This window comes from Astyanax mexicanus, chromosome 10 (assembly GCF_023375975.1).
Source record: "Astyanax mexicanus isolate ESR-SI-001 chromosome 10, AstMex3_surface, whole genome shotgun sequence".
NCBI classification, from domain to species: Eukaryota; Metazoa; Chordata; class Actinopteri; order Characiformes; family Acestrorhamphidae; genus Astyanax; species Astyanax mexicanus.
The window spans coordinates 34596198-34612717 of record NC_064417.1 but is presented as its reverse complement, the minus strand read 5'-3'; the positions used below and the strand labels follow the sequence as shown (position 1 = coordinate 34612717).

The 16520-nt window shown below is 38.4% G+C and overlaps 1 protein-coding gene across 6 annotated transcripts in view; it reads right to left on the bottom strand.

Moving 5' to 3' along the window:
- Positions 1–16520, bottom strand: part of pcdh1b (protocadherin 1b) — a 200139-nt gene that overhangs the window by 57475 nt on the left and 126144 nt on the right. For 4 of the 6 annotated variants that reach the window (XR_007440925.1, XM_022684028.2, XM_022684029.2 and 1 more), the window contains exon 4: positions 8419–8638. Coding sequence is in view for 5 of the 6 variants with exons in the window: in XM_022684028.2 (XP_022539749.2) it covers positions 8419–8638 (220 nt within the window). In the remaining variant the exon portion in view is untranslated. Of the gene's footprint in view, positions 1–8408; positions 8639–16520 lie in introns of all 6 variants that reach the window. The other 2 variants (XM_022684030.2, XM_022684032.2) reach the window with 1 other exon arrangement.

The window sequence follows — 16520 nt, the reverse complement described above, 5'->3', positions numbered from 1 at the left end:
CTCCTCAGACACTGAAATGAATGTCTTGTAATGGCACCTTGGTAACAACAGATGGAGCTCGGAATGCTAGATTGGACTAAAAGGATTTTTAACTGGTTTGGTGATTGATATGAAATTAAAAATCTCAGTAGCACTTCACTGATAAAAAATAGTGTGGGAAATTTACTGTGTGTGTTTCGCCGCCAGCATCTGCTTTTGATTATAGTTTATACACAGTGTATCATAATTCTCTTTTTCTCTCTCTCAGACTTTCCAAAAGTGGGTTGGGCTCGGAGGCGCTGAGACTCTGAGGGTTGTGGGGGTCAATGTGAAGATGGGGGGTGTGGGCGGGGTTAATGGTGGGAGAGAGGCGGGATTTCTACAGATGTGGGCCGCTGGGAGAATCTGCTGGGAATGAGGCTGCTGGATTTCAGAGATCTTCCCAAACTCTGTCTGATTACAGTCCGGTGTACCGCGGGAACGCTGCTGTCGTCGTCGCCGTGGGAGACTCCACGCTCTGTTTACCAGCAGCCCAATAACATTTGGACGGGTTTGGAAATGCCTGTGGACAGTGCAATAACCGGGACTGGAACATTAGAGCGACAGTTTGGCAACAAATCAAACTTATAAACTCGATGCTGAAGCTGGCTCCTATTCAAAAATTCTGTTCCACCTTAAATAGACCCGCAGTGACAGCAGTCTGGAGCCTCTGGTTCTACTTCATTTAAGGTGGAATGGACAGTTAGATTAAGACATCGTTGAACAAAGAGCCAACTCTAGTTAACCTGGGGAGAGTGTGTGATGTGTATAGCATATAGCGTAGTGCAGGTAGCAAGGCGCTAACTGGTAAGGTATAAGCTTTGATTACTTGGGATCCATCTAGACCCCATGAGCATTGCATTGTGCAAGTCGTCTGGGGCCCATGTTTAACCCTTCCTGGTCCCATTACTGACATGTGGGGCCAACATACAGCTCTGGAAGAAAAAGAGATCACTTCAGTTTCTGAATCCGTTTCTCTGATTTTGCTATTTTTAGGTTTATGATTGAGTAAAATGAACACTGTTGTTTTATTCTATAAACTACGGACAACATTTCTCCCAAATTCCAAATAAAAATATTGTTATTAAGAGCATTTATTTGCAGAAAATAACAAAACAGATGCAGAGCTTTCAGACCTCAAGTAATGCAAAGAAAATAAGTTCGTATTCGTAAAGTTTTAAGAGTTCAGAAATCAATATTTGGTGGAATAACCCTAGTTTTCATGCATCTTGGCATGTTCTCCTCCACCAGTCTTACACACTGCTTTTGGATAACTGTACGCCACTGCTGGTGCAAAAATTCAAGCAGTTCAGCTTGGTTTGATGGCTTGTGATCATCCATCTTCCTCTTGATAATATCAGAGGTTTTCAATTTTGTTAAATTAAATAAAACTCAATATTTTTAAGTGGTCTCTCATTTTTTTTCCAGAGCTGTAGAACCAAATGGAGAAAACTTTCAGTTCCAGCAGTTCTAGTTGGGCTACTCATACAGACAGAGTGGTATTTTTAACAGTTAGTTGTGTACAGTGTTTGTGTTGTGTACATGTTTACTCTCTGCCTCCAAGAAACTAAAAGACAGTAGCAGTGTTTGGGTGTTCGATATGGTTGGTCTGTGTTTTGACTCTCCAGACATCAGATTGGTTCATCCAGTGTTTGGGGTTTAGACGAGTGCTCTGATTGGACGCTGAGGGACAGGCTGGACGCTGCCGTTATGGCGATGCTTTGTTTGCTCGTTTGAGACGAATGATTGCGTTCATTTCCCGCGGAATGGGATCCGCCTGCATAAACGAGTCGGTAATGGACGTGGGCCAGCTGCCGGACGCTCCGGAGAAGCCAAGCCTGACCACAGCGCAGATGCTCCCACACTCAGCCTCCCACCTCACACACCATGACACACTATCACACACTCGTATACTCTCACACACCCTCATGTACTCTCTTTTAGAGCTTCACACACTCTTATACACCCTTTCACACTTATATTCTCCCACAGTGATGTTTGATTGTGTATAACATACTCTGTTAGTTAACTAAAAGAAGAGAATTAACCTTAACAGATTATTACAAACACAAAACTAAAAGATGGGAGACATGTTGAGTGTCTGGGTAGCTCTTAGATCACCTCTTAAGCTAGTGTGTTACCTACAACCTGAGATTCAGAACAGAGACGTTTCTCTGGGTTTGGATGTTTCAGTGTTGGTTCTCCTCCACAGAATGGTAAGAATATGGTAAAAATAATTTAAAACATCAACCAAATATTCATACAGTATGTCCACTGTATGAATATTTGGTTGATGTTTTAAATTATTTTTAAATTATCCTTTAACCACAGACACAGCTACTCTTATTAGGAAGGTGGTGGATAACACTCCAAACTTTTTTTTTCTTTAATTCCTTTTTTCATGTTTTTTTATCCCTTGTTGTTGAATCCTTCTGCATTGTCTTGTTATAATAATAATAATAATAATAATAATAATAATAATTATTATTATTATTATTATTATTATTATTATTATTATTATTATTATTAGCTGTAATAAGCTGTATACTGTACAATAATTAGTAATTAGTGCAGTTCTTTAACAATAGGCCAGGGTTGCTAAGCAACACAACGACTATTTACATACGGTATGTTCATCACGCATTAATGCAGCACTCAGATGATACGTACTTCACACGTACCTCACACACACACACTCACAGGCCCGCACACTCCTGCAGGCCAACACACTCTACCACATCCTCTCTCTCTCTCTCTCTCTCTCTCTCTTTTTTTTGCTTTCCCGCTCATTCATGCTTGTTTTCTCTCTCTTTTGCTCCCTCTCTCTCTGCTCTCTCTCTTTCTCACATTCTATCTCTCTCTCTCTCTCTCTCTCTCTCTTGCTCTCTTTCTCACACACACACTCTCTATCTCTTTCTCACTCTCTCTTTCACCCTTTTTCTTATTTCCACTGCTTTCTCTCTATATGTGTACATCCTGCCCCCCCACAACCCCCCCACCCACTACATCCACCCACCATTTTCTCACCCCATTCTCTCCCACACTATCAGCACAGACTCATCCATTTGTATTAGCGTTAGCGTTAGCGAGTGTCTGGCTGGAACACTGCCTCTCGGGACGCCCGGCAAGAGTAATGGAATTACAGCCCATTATCAGATGGAGATGATTCCATTTACCAGGACAGAAAGAGAGAGAGTTAGAGAGAGAGGTAGCGAGAGAGAGAGAATTAGCGAGAGAGAGAGAGAGAGAGAGAGAGATGGATATGGTCCACTTAGACGTGTCTAGGCTAATCTTTTGCTAACTGCATCAGAACCAACCGGGCTCGGTTCAGCCCGCCAACAGCCTTACACAGAACACCCCCCCCCCCCATACCCACAATATACACCCCCCCCCACATTCACTTCCCACCCCCAAAAAATTCTGTTACATTTTTTATTTATAATTGCTTTAACCCTCTCTTCTCTATCATTACCTCTTATCTCACTTCCGTCCATCTGACTTGAGTGTATGCATGTGTGTGTGTGTGTGTGTGTGTGTGTGTGTGTGTGTGTGTAAAATAGTAAACTGGATATATACGGTACACACACACTTTCAGTGATCTCTGCTCTGTTAGTTTACAGTTTAATACACTGTGATACATTCCATGTCCGAATGTTTGTGGACACCCCTTCTAAATTAAACCATTCAGTTATTTTAAGTTGTACCCATTGCTGACACAGATGTGCAAATGCACACACACCCCACACACACTCTGTCCAGTCCCTGTAGATTAGAACTACTGCAAAGATGGGCAGGCTTTAGTTTACTACTGTATAACAGGTTTGCAAGGCTTTGTTTCTTGTTGGATGCAATGTATTTTTTTTTTCTTTTTTGAAGATCATAAATAGACTAAGATTGATCAGAAATAGTCGTAGTTCAGTTCGGTTTTAAAAAAAGCTACACTGTAAAAATGAAAAAGTTGAGAAGGCCGACTCAAACTTTAAAGTTTTGAAGAAAACCAACACCAGTTGTGCCAAGTACAAATCTTTAGTTCAGATCATTTATTCTTAGCTGAGAATTTGCTATAGTTTACCGTGCAATTATTATTTTTTTGTTTAGCTGATTTAAAAATCACATTAAGGAGAACAATTGTAAGTGGTACCACTTTAAAATAAGACTACCTTTATAACGGGTTTATAACTGGTTTACAATAACTTTATTAATAGTCACTAATTAGGTTGTAAATGCCTTAAAAATCATTAATAATCAGCTATAACACATACATAGAAAGGGCAACAATATAGATGGCTGTGGGTTCACTATTTGTTGTCCTTTCTACGTATGTGTTATAACTGATTATTAATGATTTTTAATGCATTTACAACCTAATTAATAACCATTAATAAACTAATTGTAAACCACTTATAAACCCGTTATAAAGGTAGTCTTATTTTAAAGTGGTACCTTGTAAGTTTTGTTTTTTGCAGTGTAAGAGTCAGAAAATATTTCCCTGTTCTAAAATTTTAGTTATTTAGTTATATCTTCTTCTGCAAGGGATAAATAATTAATAAATAAATAAATAAATACGTCTGTATTTAGTGGTGTAGAGATAGTTTAACTCTGTCTAATCTCAGCAGGACCCTTCTGTACTGTTCTAAACTGCCAGTACTGAACATCACGCAGTATATTTAATGTAACAAGTCTTTGAAGTTTGTTACTTCATCCTGCATTCTGCTTCACTTTCATCTCCTGAGCACCTGCAGACATGCGGACCGACCGACGCAGGAACGTCCTGCAGATGTGTGATACTGTAACACTGACCAGAGCTGATACTATCATTATAATACAGCGTTAAAATCTGATTACACAATTACTGTATTTTTTTTTTTTTCACAGTATAAGGTGCACTTAAAATCCTTTAATTTTCCTAAAAATAGACAGTGCACATTATGTATGAATTTTACCAGTCAGGTTATAAGGAGAAGTAAAGCCACTACACTGAAGTACAGTGTTATATAGAAGTTTAAATAAAGTTTCTCCAGCACCAAGGCTGGAGCAGTATTAGCATTAGCCGCTAACCAGAGCTCTAGCTCTTTTTGCCATTCAGAGGTGAGTATTTGAGATGAGGCTGTAGTCTGTGTATTTAGCTGATAGCTAACGGAACACTCAGGGTTCCTCAGTGTAGCACTGTCAGTCAGCATTAACTAGCACTTATCGATGCTAACCGTGGCTAGCGCTGCTGCTAACCTCAATAAAATACTGGAAATCTAAGCGTACTGTAAATAAATATAATCGCTTTACTCACCCAAATAAACAGATTTTAGTAGAGAAATATATATCTCTCTACATGTGTAGATTTACATCCAGTGCTCATTTAATTTTTTTAAAACTAGTGTTGCTTAAATTGCGCCTTATAATCCAGTGTGGTTTATAGCCCATAAATTGCATAAATTAGTACATGAATATACACCTACACACAGAACCGTCTGCATTATTAAATTCTGACTGACTGAAAAGCATTTGAAGCTTTTGTTATTCTCGCAAATAGCATCCTTTTGTTTACCGTATGTTTGTTTGTTTCTTTGTTTATTATGTGTTTTGCATTGTATCAGCACTCACCAGACTAAACTAGACTGTGAATGTCCAAATAAATCTGGCTGATAAATGGAGAGCGAGACCCTCTGAACGTCTACAGTGAAGCGCACTCTTCTGCTGAACCAGATGGGTTCATAACAAACAAACAAACAAACAAACAAATGAAGGAAGAAAAGTAGGTCTGGACCCTCGCTCGGCCGTGTGTTCCGTAAACTCCTCACTGTAATGATGTTTGTAAAGGTTTCCAAAAACATTCCCGTGATTCCAGACATCGCAGCTGGTGGAGTCTACACAAATATTAATTCCGCTAATTACTCCGAACAGACAGGACGTCTGCTGCTGGAGGACGGGACGAGAGACAAATATGCAGATTTGGGAGCCTCCAGAACTGATAGGACACCACAGATTTACACTTTATAAAAAAATTTCATTAATAAAACCATTGTATTGCCAAAACATCAAAGCTCTGTATCCATCTGATACATTACAGCAAATCCATCAGATTATCGATGATAATTAATCCAGTAAATTACAGTAGTTTTGTTTAACTGGATGAATAAAATGTATTATTATAATGAACTGAATTTACTGAACATCTAACAGATGTTACTTGTTATAACAATTCACAAAAACTGTCCATAAGCCAACACTTATCAACAGCTACACACACTTTTACAGACATAGTGTTAGACATGTTGTTATATATTTCCTATTACATAAATGCTGTTATATACATATACAGCTCTGGAAAAAAAAAAATTAAGAGACCACTTCAGTTTCTAAATTAGATTCTCTGATTTTGCTTTTTATACGTATATATTTGATTAAAATGAACATTGTTGTTTTATTCTATAAACTACAAACAACGTTTCTCCCAAATTCCAAATAAAATATATTGTCATGGAGCATTTATTTGGGGAAAATAAGAAATGCTGAATGCTGAAACAACAAAAAGGATGCAGGGCTTTAGAGACCTCAAATAATGCAAAGATAACAAGTTCATATTCATAAAGTTTAAGAGTCCAGAAATCAATATTTGGTGGAATAACCCTGGTTTTTAATCACAGTTTTCATGCATCTTGGCATGTTCTCCTCCACCAGTCTTACACACTGCTTTTGGATAACTCCTGGTGCAAAAATTTTAGCAGGTCAGCTTGGTTTGATGGCTTGTGATCATCCATCTTCCTCTTGATTATATTCCAGAGGTTTTCAATTTGGTAAAATCAAGGGAAAACATCACCAGTAAGTGGTCTCTTATTATTTATTTCCAGAGCTGTAGTTATACATGCTGTTACAGACACACTATTATAGCTATGCACTTACTGTACAGAATCTTATTTTTGTTACTTGTATATCTTTACTTTAGTTGGATAAAACAATAATAAACTAATTATTAACTCCAATTATGAATGTGCTCTGAATGATCTTAAACTGCTTCAAGTAAAAACACAGTGCATCCAACAAGAAGGAAAGCCCACAAGTCTTTTATACAGCACTAAAACATGGGAACTCAAAGAAAGCTCTTATGTTACTGAAAGTTTATCATTTAAACAAGACTGTTTAAAACTTTTTTAATGATTTTTCTATTGTAATTGTCTTAATGTAACTTTTTAAAACATTTATTAGTCCATAATAAAGGTGATACTGAAGATATATTATCTTAATTTACATCACAATATCTCCTTATATGTACACTGACCCATCTACAGTAGACAGGGTTTGTAGCCTACAAAACATAAACACACACACACACACACACACACACAAACACTGAGCTATGTTTAGGAAATTCTATGACCTCAGTCCTGTTTGCATGTAAATTGTCACGTACAGCTTCTCCATCCAGGAAAATAGCCGGAAAATTCACATTTGTGTATCTTTATGTGTGTGTGTGTGTGTGTGTGTGTGTGTGTGTGTTTGAAGTCGTGACTACATTGGTAATTTGTATAAAAGTTATACACTTTTCATTTCACACCCACAGCCCAAAAACCTTACACTGAATTGTTTCACTGGACACCGGGTAACATGAAACATTTTACTTGGGAATTTTTGTAGTTAAACTGGTTCCAGTAGAACATGCTTTGGGTCATCTTCTCACTGCAATGCTGTCCACCAATTTTCCCTCCAATTGGATGGATAGTTCTCCAGATTTACCCTTATAATAGTGTATATGATGTCTAAGTTGTGTGAGAAATTTTATTCAAATAAAATTTAGCATATTTTCATAATTTAGCCACATCTCCTTTCCAGATAAGAGCCTCTTATTATCCTGATAGAATTGTGGGTGGAGAAAACCGAGAGAAAAAAAAACATGTCTAAAGTTGAGCTAAAGTTGAGCTAGCTTGTGTTTTAGCTAGCTAAGCAAGTTTGTTGGCAATGGAAGGTTTGATACTGTAGAATGCTAGCTAGTTAAGCTAGCATGCTGAGATCATTACAGTTATTAAACTATTATTCAAATATTATTCAAGTACGATTAGCAGAAGATCATATTACCTATGAATAAGGCTGTTTGTTTTTAGCCATAGCAGCTAATTTATGCTAACACCACCGTAGCATTAACTATAAAAATAGAAGTTTGGATTCACTTTTCTACTCAAAAATGATCAAAGCATCCCCAAACAATATATTACCAATGGTGGGGTTGGTTCTGTTATATGATTGGTGCTTTTTCTTTCGTGGGGTTCGCCATGCTAATCTACACTCAGCCAGGGTTAAAGGTCACTGATGGACTGCACTTGACCTCCCTGCTGTTTAGAGTGAGATAGAGTGAGAGAGAGAGGGATGGAGTGATGGAGATAAAGGAGGGGACACTCCACCTCTTCTTACCGTTCTCGGGGTGCTCCATCTCCCCGATGCTGCCGTCGGGCGTGGTCCGCTCGTAGTGGTCTTCGGGCAGGGCGAGCGGGCCGATCCGGGGCCCGGACGAGCTCTTACTGCTCGGCGTCTCCGACTCCTCCAGTCCGCTGTCGTAGTAGCTGTGCTGCGAGGGGTCCTGCAGGTCCTGCGCCTGATTGGCTGTGGAGAAGGTCACTCGACGGTGTGGCAACTGTGATTGGACAGAGAGGAGAGAAACAAATGTGAGCAAGAGCTGACTGCAATTTTTCTGTTGAGTTAAAGCTGATGTCTGTAAGTTTTGGGATTTGGGGGATTTAGTGCCCTCTCTGGTGAGAATGGGTAAATGCATTATGCAGTATGTGAAAGAATAATTTTAAACTGGGCGGGTGTGATGCGGTCTCCTTTCAGAGCGGATGAATCCGATTCCAGGTTATGTTCCGTCAGAGAGAGAGAAAGCGCACACTCAGTCAGAAACTTCACTCCTTTTTTTCTTTGTTTTTACTATAAGTGAATGATTGAGCTACTAATTTCTGAGTTTCCTCTTCTGAAGTCTCCATTGCTCCACCAGCCGCTTGCGTTCAGTAAAACTGAGCTGGATCCTCTTTTAGAGGCTGTACGTGTGGCATAAGTACGTAAAGACGCGTGACGAGGCTAGAGGAACGACCGAAAAGCATGAAAAGTGACCCGACACAACAGTTTTTAGAATTAATATTTTTGGCTTAGCAGGGATGGTTGTTCCAGCACACTGGTACCATTAAACACAATATTTCATGCCTTTTTCACTCAGAAATGCCTCTGCATTTCATTTTTCAAACAAAATAATACAGACTATAACTTTTAACTGTGAGTAGTCTTGATTGACTCTATTCCTATTCCTTATGTAGTGCACTTCACAGATCTTTTGCACACAAATAGTGCATTGTGTTAGTTGCAGAGATGTCAAGTTACAAAGTAGAAATACTATACTTTATTGGAGTAATTATTATTAGGTGACCTTTTATTTCTACATATATGTTTACGCAATTATCTGTTCTACCCTTTACTTTTTACAAAATATCCTTGTTACTCCTATGTAATTTTAGCTTGTTTTCATTCCAGCTTCTCATCATTTAATAAGATAAATTGCTTCATCTATATAAAGCAAATTTGATTGTAGTTGGATGAGAAATATAAATATATACCATTCTGACACCCTATTGGTTTATTCTATCCACCGCACCTGCACACTTCACTCCACACTCCAGCAAGAACATAGCAGACATATGTAGCCTAGTATGAAGATGATCCGTGCAGAGACTCAAGAGAACTCCAGCCAAACGCCCAACTAAGCTTCTTCTTTTAATATATTTCCATTGTACTAAAATGCATTCATTTTCATGGCACACATGCAGCTGAAACAGGGAGCCTAGTGCATCTCAAGCTTTGCCCTTAGTAACATTTGTTACACTTACATTACGTTTACTTTTATACTTTGATTAGATTTGAAATCAGTACTTTTACACTTTTACTTTCTGAGTAAAAAGCTTGAGTTCTTTTAGAAGTATTTTAAACCCTAGTATCTATACTCAACCTGAGTAATGAATGAATTAATGAATGAATGGTGATGATGATACTTTTGACACCTTTGATTAATTGTGTGCAAAAGTTTAAGCTCCTATTGAAGTGATAATTTTTTAAAATTATAAGCATGAATAAATACATTATCTAAGAAATCCCTAATTAACCCTTACATTTTACTAATTATGTATAACACACCGTTTCAATTCCTGTATTTTACTGAAACCCTCACAGATTTTCCTGACTGTGAATACTCCCTACTGTAAATTCTGTCTCACTGTTAAGCCCTGCCTCGTTTTACACAGACTAGTGAACACATGAAAACAGCAGCGGCAGATCTGCAGACGGATGCTGCAATCAACGCTCCCGATTTCAACACCTGGAAAGTTCCACCAGCCTAACGAGCCACCTGTAATGACGACACGGTGCAGGTAAAGCCCTAACGAGTGGAAAAGTGAGAATAATGAGAGCGGCAGCAGGGTTTCCATGCAGCCTGAGGAGCAGTCGACACTCAACACTGCAAAAAATTAAATCCACTCAGCTCTGATTAATATCCTAATATTTACTGTATATTATGTCAACTCAATATGTCTCATATGTATATTATACTACATTAAATTGAAATGTTGTATCATTATCAGACTGAAAAAAAAAGTAAAGGCAGTGATTCAACTTTTTCACTAGTGGAAAATAAAGCAGTACATCCCTTGGAGTGATTATGGGTTGGTTTGGGGGAGGAGAACACTTGCTCCAGGCCTATCACAGTGTGCTTTACTACAGGACATTGGCGCTGTCCAGTGAAAAACAAGTATCTCCAAAACACCACCTTCATTGGAGAGAGATATAATCTTAACTTTAATGGAAGTTAGTTTAAAAGGGGCTTATTTCAGGTCATTTTGTTTTTTTTTGTTTTTTTGACACAGTGTTTGTGAGTTTTTTGTAACCTATTAAGTAAATAAAAAATTGAGAAACGTGGACATACTACACAGTAAAATCCACATTGTTAAAATCACAGTGTAAAGATGTTTTAAATCTATAGGAGTTTTTAATCTTCACTCTCAGCATGCTCTGCAGTCCATTATTCCATATACCATTATTCTTTCTTTGGGGTTAATATGTATGTGTGTGTGTGTGTGTGTGTGTGTGTGTGTCTTATATGTGTATATGTTTGTAGGTAAACATGATTTAGATGTGGTGGTTTATTCACCCTGATTGGGCATTATTCATCCTCTTGGTGTTGGGTTGGATGGTGGATAAGGGCCTCCGCACAAGAGTTATTGTATTATGGGAGAAACACTGCTTTTTGCCAGATTTTAAAGGTATTTCCTGTTATAAGTAAAGCTTAGATAGGATAAAAAGTTGTTTTTCTGTGGTATAGCTCACATTTTATAATGTTTGATAGACAATCTGCTATATAGTTTTGGGTAAAATTCAGGTAAAAAAAAGACAAAAATAATTTCAAATGAACTTCAAAAAAAAAAAAATTAACAATTCGAGAGCCCTAAAGTGTGTTAACACAGATGAGAGTTACATAGAGTTAATATATGACTCCATACAGTGTTGAATTAACTCTTAATCTTGTGGTAGAGTTATTTCAACACTTTAGTCAGTGGGACCCTATGTTATCTAGGACAGTGTTAGTGTTAGTCAATTTTGCTGTGTAGTTTTTCATTGGACAGTGACAATATATTGATGGAAAGGGAAGCAACGCCATAAGTGGAAGTGTCACGTTACAAAACAAGCCTATTAATCAAAGGTATTTCATTTTTACCATGTTTTACTACACCAAAAAGTTCATTTTACACCTAAATTCTCCTTTAAAGTAAAATCCAGAACAGTGATTTCCAAAGGCCCAGAGATCACTACTCTGGACCGCCCCCGGCTCCAAGACAGCTTTCACATTTTACTAAACGAACCAAAGTCACAGAACAAATGCTCCCGGATCTGGTAAAAGCAGACATTGTAAATCTGGTTTACTTTAGCACCAAAAAAGGTTCTGTTGCTGTTTGGAGTCAGAAAGAAGAACCCTATTCAGAGCTCTTTAGTTCAGAATGAAGCGTCCACAGCTATTCATCAGCACTGTCAGTCTGAACAAACCTGCAGCTAATGTGTGTGTTAGATACACTCTAACACACACACACACACACACTCACACTCGGTAGATAAGGACGCTCCTCTGTGAGCGGGTTTTGTTTGCAGCACAGCGCCTCTATTCAGACTGACGAGCAGGAATTCATTTCAGCAAAGCCAGATTAGAACCAAGCTACACACACACACACACACACACACACACACACACACACACACCAACACAGACACACACACACAGAGACACACACTGATAAAACACATGCTGCTCTAGGCCACTTCAGCTCCGGCTAAACACAGAGCGATTGTTCTCCCAGTTCAATAAAAGACTGAGTAAATAAACCACACCTCCAGCACTTCGGCGCAATGAGTGTATGTGTGTGTGTGTGTGTGTGTGTGTGTGTGTGTGAGAGAGAGAGTGGATGTGAGTGTGTGTTCATTAGATTTTTGTTCTGTGTAGGTGATAAGTCTGAAAGCCTCTATTGCAAAGCCTTATAATCCACCCAACACATTCACACACATACACACACACACACACACACACACACACACACACACACACACACACAGGTTCTATCAGGAAAAAAAGTATTAGGATACATGAGCATTTAGTGTTTCTTCTGAAATTAAGGGTATTAAAAAGAGTTAATCCTGTTTTTGTTGGAGTAACTGTCTCTACTGTCCACTAAAAAGAAAAAAAAACATGTTTTACTAGATCCAATCATAAGAGCAGCATTAGTGGGTCAGGATAATGGATAGATGACAACCCTAACGGATTGATTGTTGCACACATTTACTGTGACATTGTTTTGATAATCTTCTGCAATGTCACAAGATTCATTTCAATCCAGTGTCGCATTAATTTTTCACCAAGATCTTTGATGCATTGTTGATGGTAGAGTGTGACCACTGCACAAAGTCTTCTCCATTCAGCACGTCCCAAAGATTCTCAATGGTGTTAAGGTCTGGACTTTGTGGTCATCAATCCATATGTGGAAATGATGATCTCATGCTCCCCGAATCACTCTTTCACAATTCTGGCATTGTCATCTTGGAATATTCTCGTGCCATCAGGGAAGAAAAAATCCATTGATGGAATAACCTGCTCTATATTCAGTATATTCAGGTAGTCAGCTGACCTCATTCTTTCAGCACATACTGTTGCTGAACCTAAACCTGCAGACCAAATGCAGCCACCCCAGATCATTTCCTTTTTTTTATTTTTTTTTATTTATTTTTTTTTTTACTGCTGTCGCTCCAGCCTAATGCAACGACATCTCTCTCTCTCTCTCTCTCTTGCTCTCTCTCTCTCTCTCTCTCTTGCTCTCGCTCTTTTTCTGGGTGTAGAGTAGAGAGTGTAGCCAGAGGCGGGGATTGGTTGAAGTAAGAAATGCACCTGAGAGAGTAAAGTACCTGCCTTAGTCTTGAAGCCAACAACACCCCCCCCTCGCCTCCACACACACACACACACACATACACACACGCACACTTAACCCCGCCCCCTTTGCCGCAGCAGATCAGCTATACAGCGTTTGGTGTCCGTGTGAATATATTTCAATTTTCTGCTTCAGTGCCGCAACACTTCACTCTGCACATCACACACACACCACACGCCAATCACACCGCTTATCCACACACACACACACAATCTCACCCATCACTGAGAGGATCCTCTCTCTCTATCCTTGAGTTATACACACAGTCACACACACCGGAAATAATATTGTTAAAAAAATACCATAATATAAAAGTACCATAATATTTAACTCTGCATTCAACTCATCACTGAACTCTGGTCTCAACACTACACTGAACTCTAAATCCAACTCTAAATTCAACTTAACACTGAACTCTAAATCCTACTGTGTATTTAACTCAACACTTAACTCTACATTTACTGTGACTATACATTCAACTCAACACTGAACTCTGGTCTCAACTCAACTCTACAACCAGCTTAACACTGAACTCTAAATCCTACTGTGCATTCAACTCATCACTAAACTTTACATTCCACTGTACATTTAACTCAACACTAGACTCTGGTCTCTACTCCACTCTACATTCAACTTAACACTGAACTCTAAATCCTACTGTGCATTCAACTTATCTCTGAACTCTACATTTCACTGTACATTTAACTCAATACTAAACTCTGGTCTCAACTTTTCACTCACTTCTACATTTAACTCTACATTCAACTTATCACTGAACTCTACATTTCACTGTACATTAAACTCAATACTAAACTCTGGTCTCAACTCTACACTCATTTCTACGTTCAATTCTACATTCAACTCATCACTGAACTCTACAGTTCACTGTACATTCAATTCAACACTGATCTCTGGTCTCAACTCTACACTCACTTCTAAATTTAACTCTACATTCAACTCAACAATGAACTCTGGTCTCAACTTCTCACTCACTTCTACATTCAACTCTACATACAACTCAATACTAAACTCTACATTTTACTCTACAATCAACTCTACATTCAACTCTTCACTGGATTGTACATTTACCTCTAAACTCAACTCTACATTAAATTCTACATTAAACTCAACACTGAACTCTAGTCACTCCTCTATGATCCACTCTACAGTCAGTTCTACCCTCTATTATACATTCCACTCTATGCCCTGATCTTCACTGAACTTTATACTCAAACTTACATTCAACTCCACACTGAACTCTATACTCTATACTCAACTCTTTCATCTCTAGACTCCACTCTACACTCATCTCTACACTCGACTTCACTCAACTCTGCTCTCAATCCTTTTCTCGACTCTACACTTTATTCTCAGCTCTTCATACCATCTCTACACTCACCTCTAAACTAAACTCTACACTTAAGTCTACACTAAACTTTACACTTAATACTAGTTTAAACTCTGCACTTAGGTCTAATACTCTAACACACTTAATTCTAAAGCCAAATCTACATACACTTAACAGTTCACTGAATTCTACGCAAAAACAACCGAAACCTGAGGTTGGGCAGAGAGCGGAAAATGACATTACAAATAGGGAGAGAGGGAGAATAAAATGATGGGACAGAGCGAGAAAGTGATGAACAGCAGTCAGTCAGTGTCTCTCTCTCTCTGAAGGACATCAGTTGACTCATCTATTCCCATCGGTATATAAGGACTCCAGTATTTTTAGACATCATGTTTCTTTTGGTGTGTGTGTGTGTGTGTGTGAGTGTGTATTTGACTGATTGAGCGATTGCCTGCTGTCGGTGACTAAGTGTCTGTGTGCGTGTGTGTTTGAGTGTGTGTGTGTGAATGATGTGGACGGTAGAAGAGTGAAGAGTGATGTGTGATGGAAGGACATTGGTGTCAGTGTTAAAATGGTGGAGGGATACATGCTGCAGGGCATAGTGCAGCAATAGAATATAGATCCTAAATATAAAGATTTTACTGTTTTACCATCATCATCATCATAATCATTATTCCATATAAACTCAGTAGACTGGTGTAGACTTACTGGTGAGTTTAGACAGTTATTTACACCAGACCGGATTCTGAAATATGCTTGGATTTTCTCTTAAATAAAAATATAATAGTAATAGTAATAGATGATGTGATTATGTGTTCTCTCCGTTCATTTAGTTGTATTGTGTAAATATATCACAGTGTTTTCTCCTTCATTAGTGAGCATCTGGGCTGTCATTGATCAATACATTAAATACACTTTATATAATGAAGTTGCAGGCAGAAATCTGTTTACTTCAGACACACACACACACCCACACACACACACACACACACTTGTAACGTCAGTGTTTAATCACACACGTCTAAGTAATGTTTGCTCATTAGTTTCTAGTTCAACAGTACTGAAGAGGGTTTTTCATTAGCAATTAGCAACTGCTTAGCCTGTGTGTGTTTGTGTGTGTGTGTTTTGTGAAAAACTCACTCAGCATAAACAAGTTACATTGACCCCCATTCCCATTATATTACAGATCAGAATTTCTGATGATAAATTAAATCTTTACATATATTACAACCTCAGATTACAGATTACAACCTCAGATTACAGATCAGAAGCTCAGATAACACATCACAACCTCAGATCATGCATCACAACCTCAGATTACAGATCAGAACCTCAGATTATGCATCACAACCTCAGATTACAGACCACAATCTCAGATTACGCATCACAACATCAGATACCGCATCACAACCTCAGATTACAGATTATAACCACAAATTATGCATCACAACCTCAGACTACACATCACAACCTCAGGTTACGCATTACAACCTTAGATTACATTACAACCTTAGATTCAAATCACAACCTCAGATTACATATCAGAACCTCAGATAATGAATTATAACCTCAGATTACAGATCACAATCTCAGATTACAGATCGCAACCTCAGATTACAGATCACAATGCCAGATTTTGCATCACAATCACAGATTACAAATCA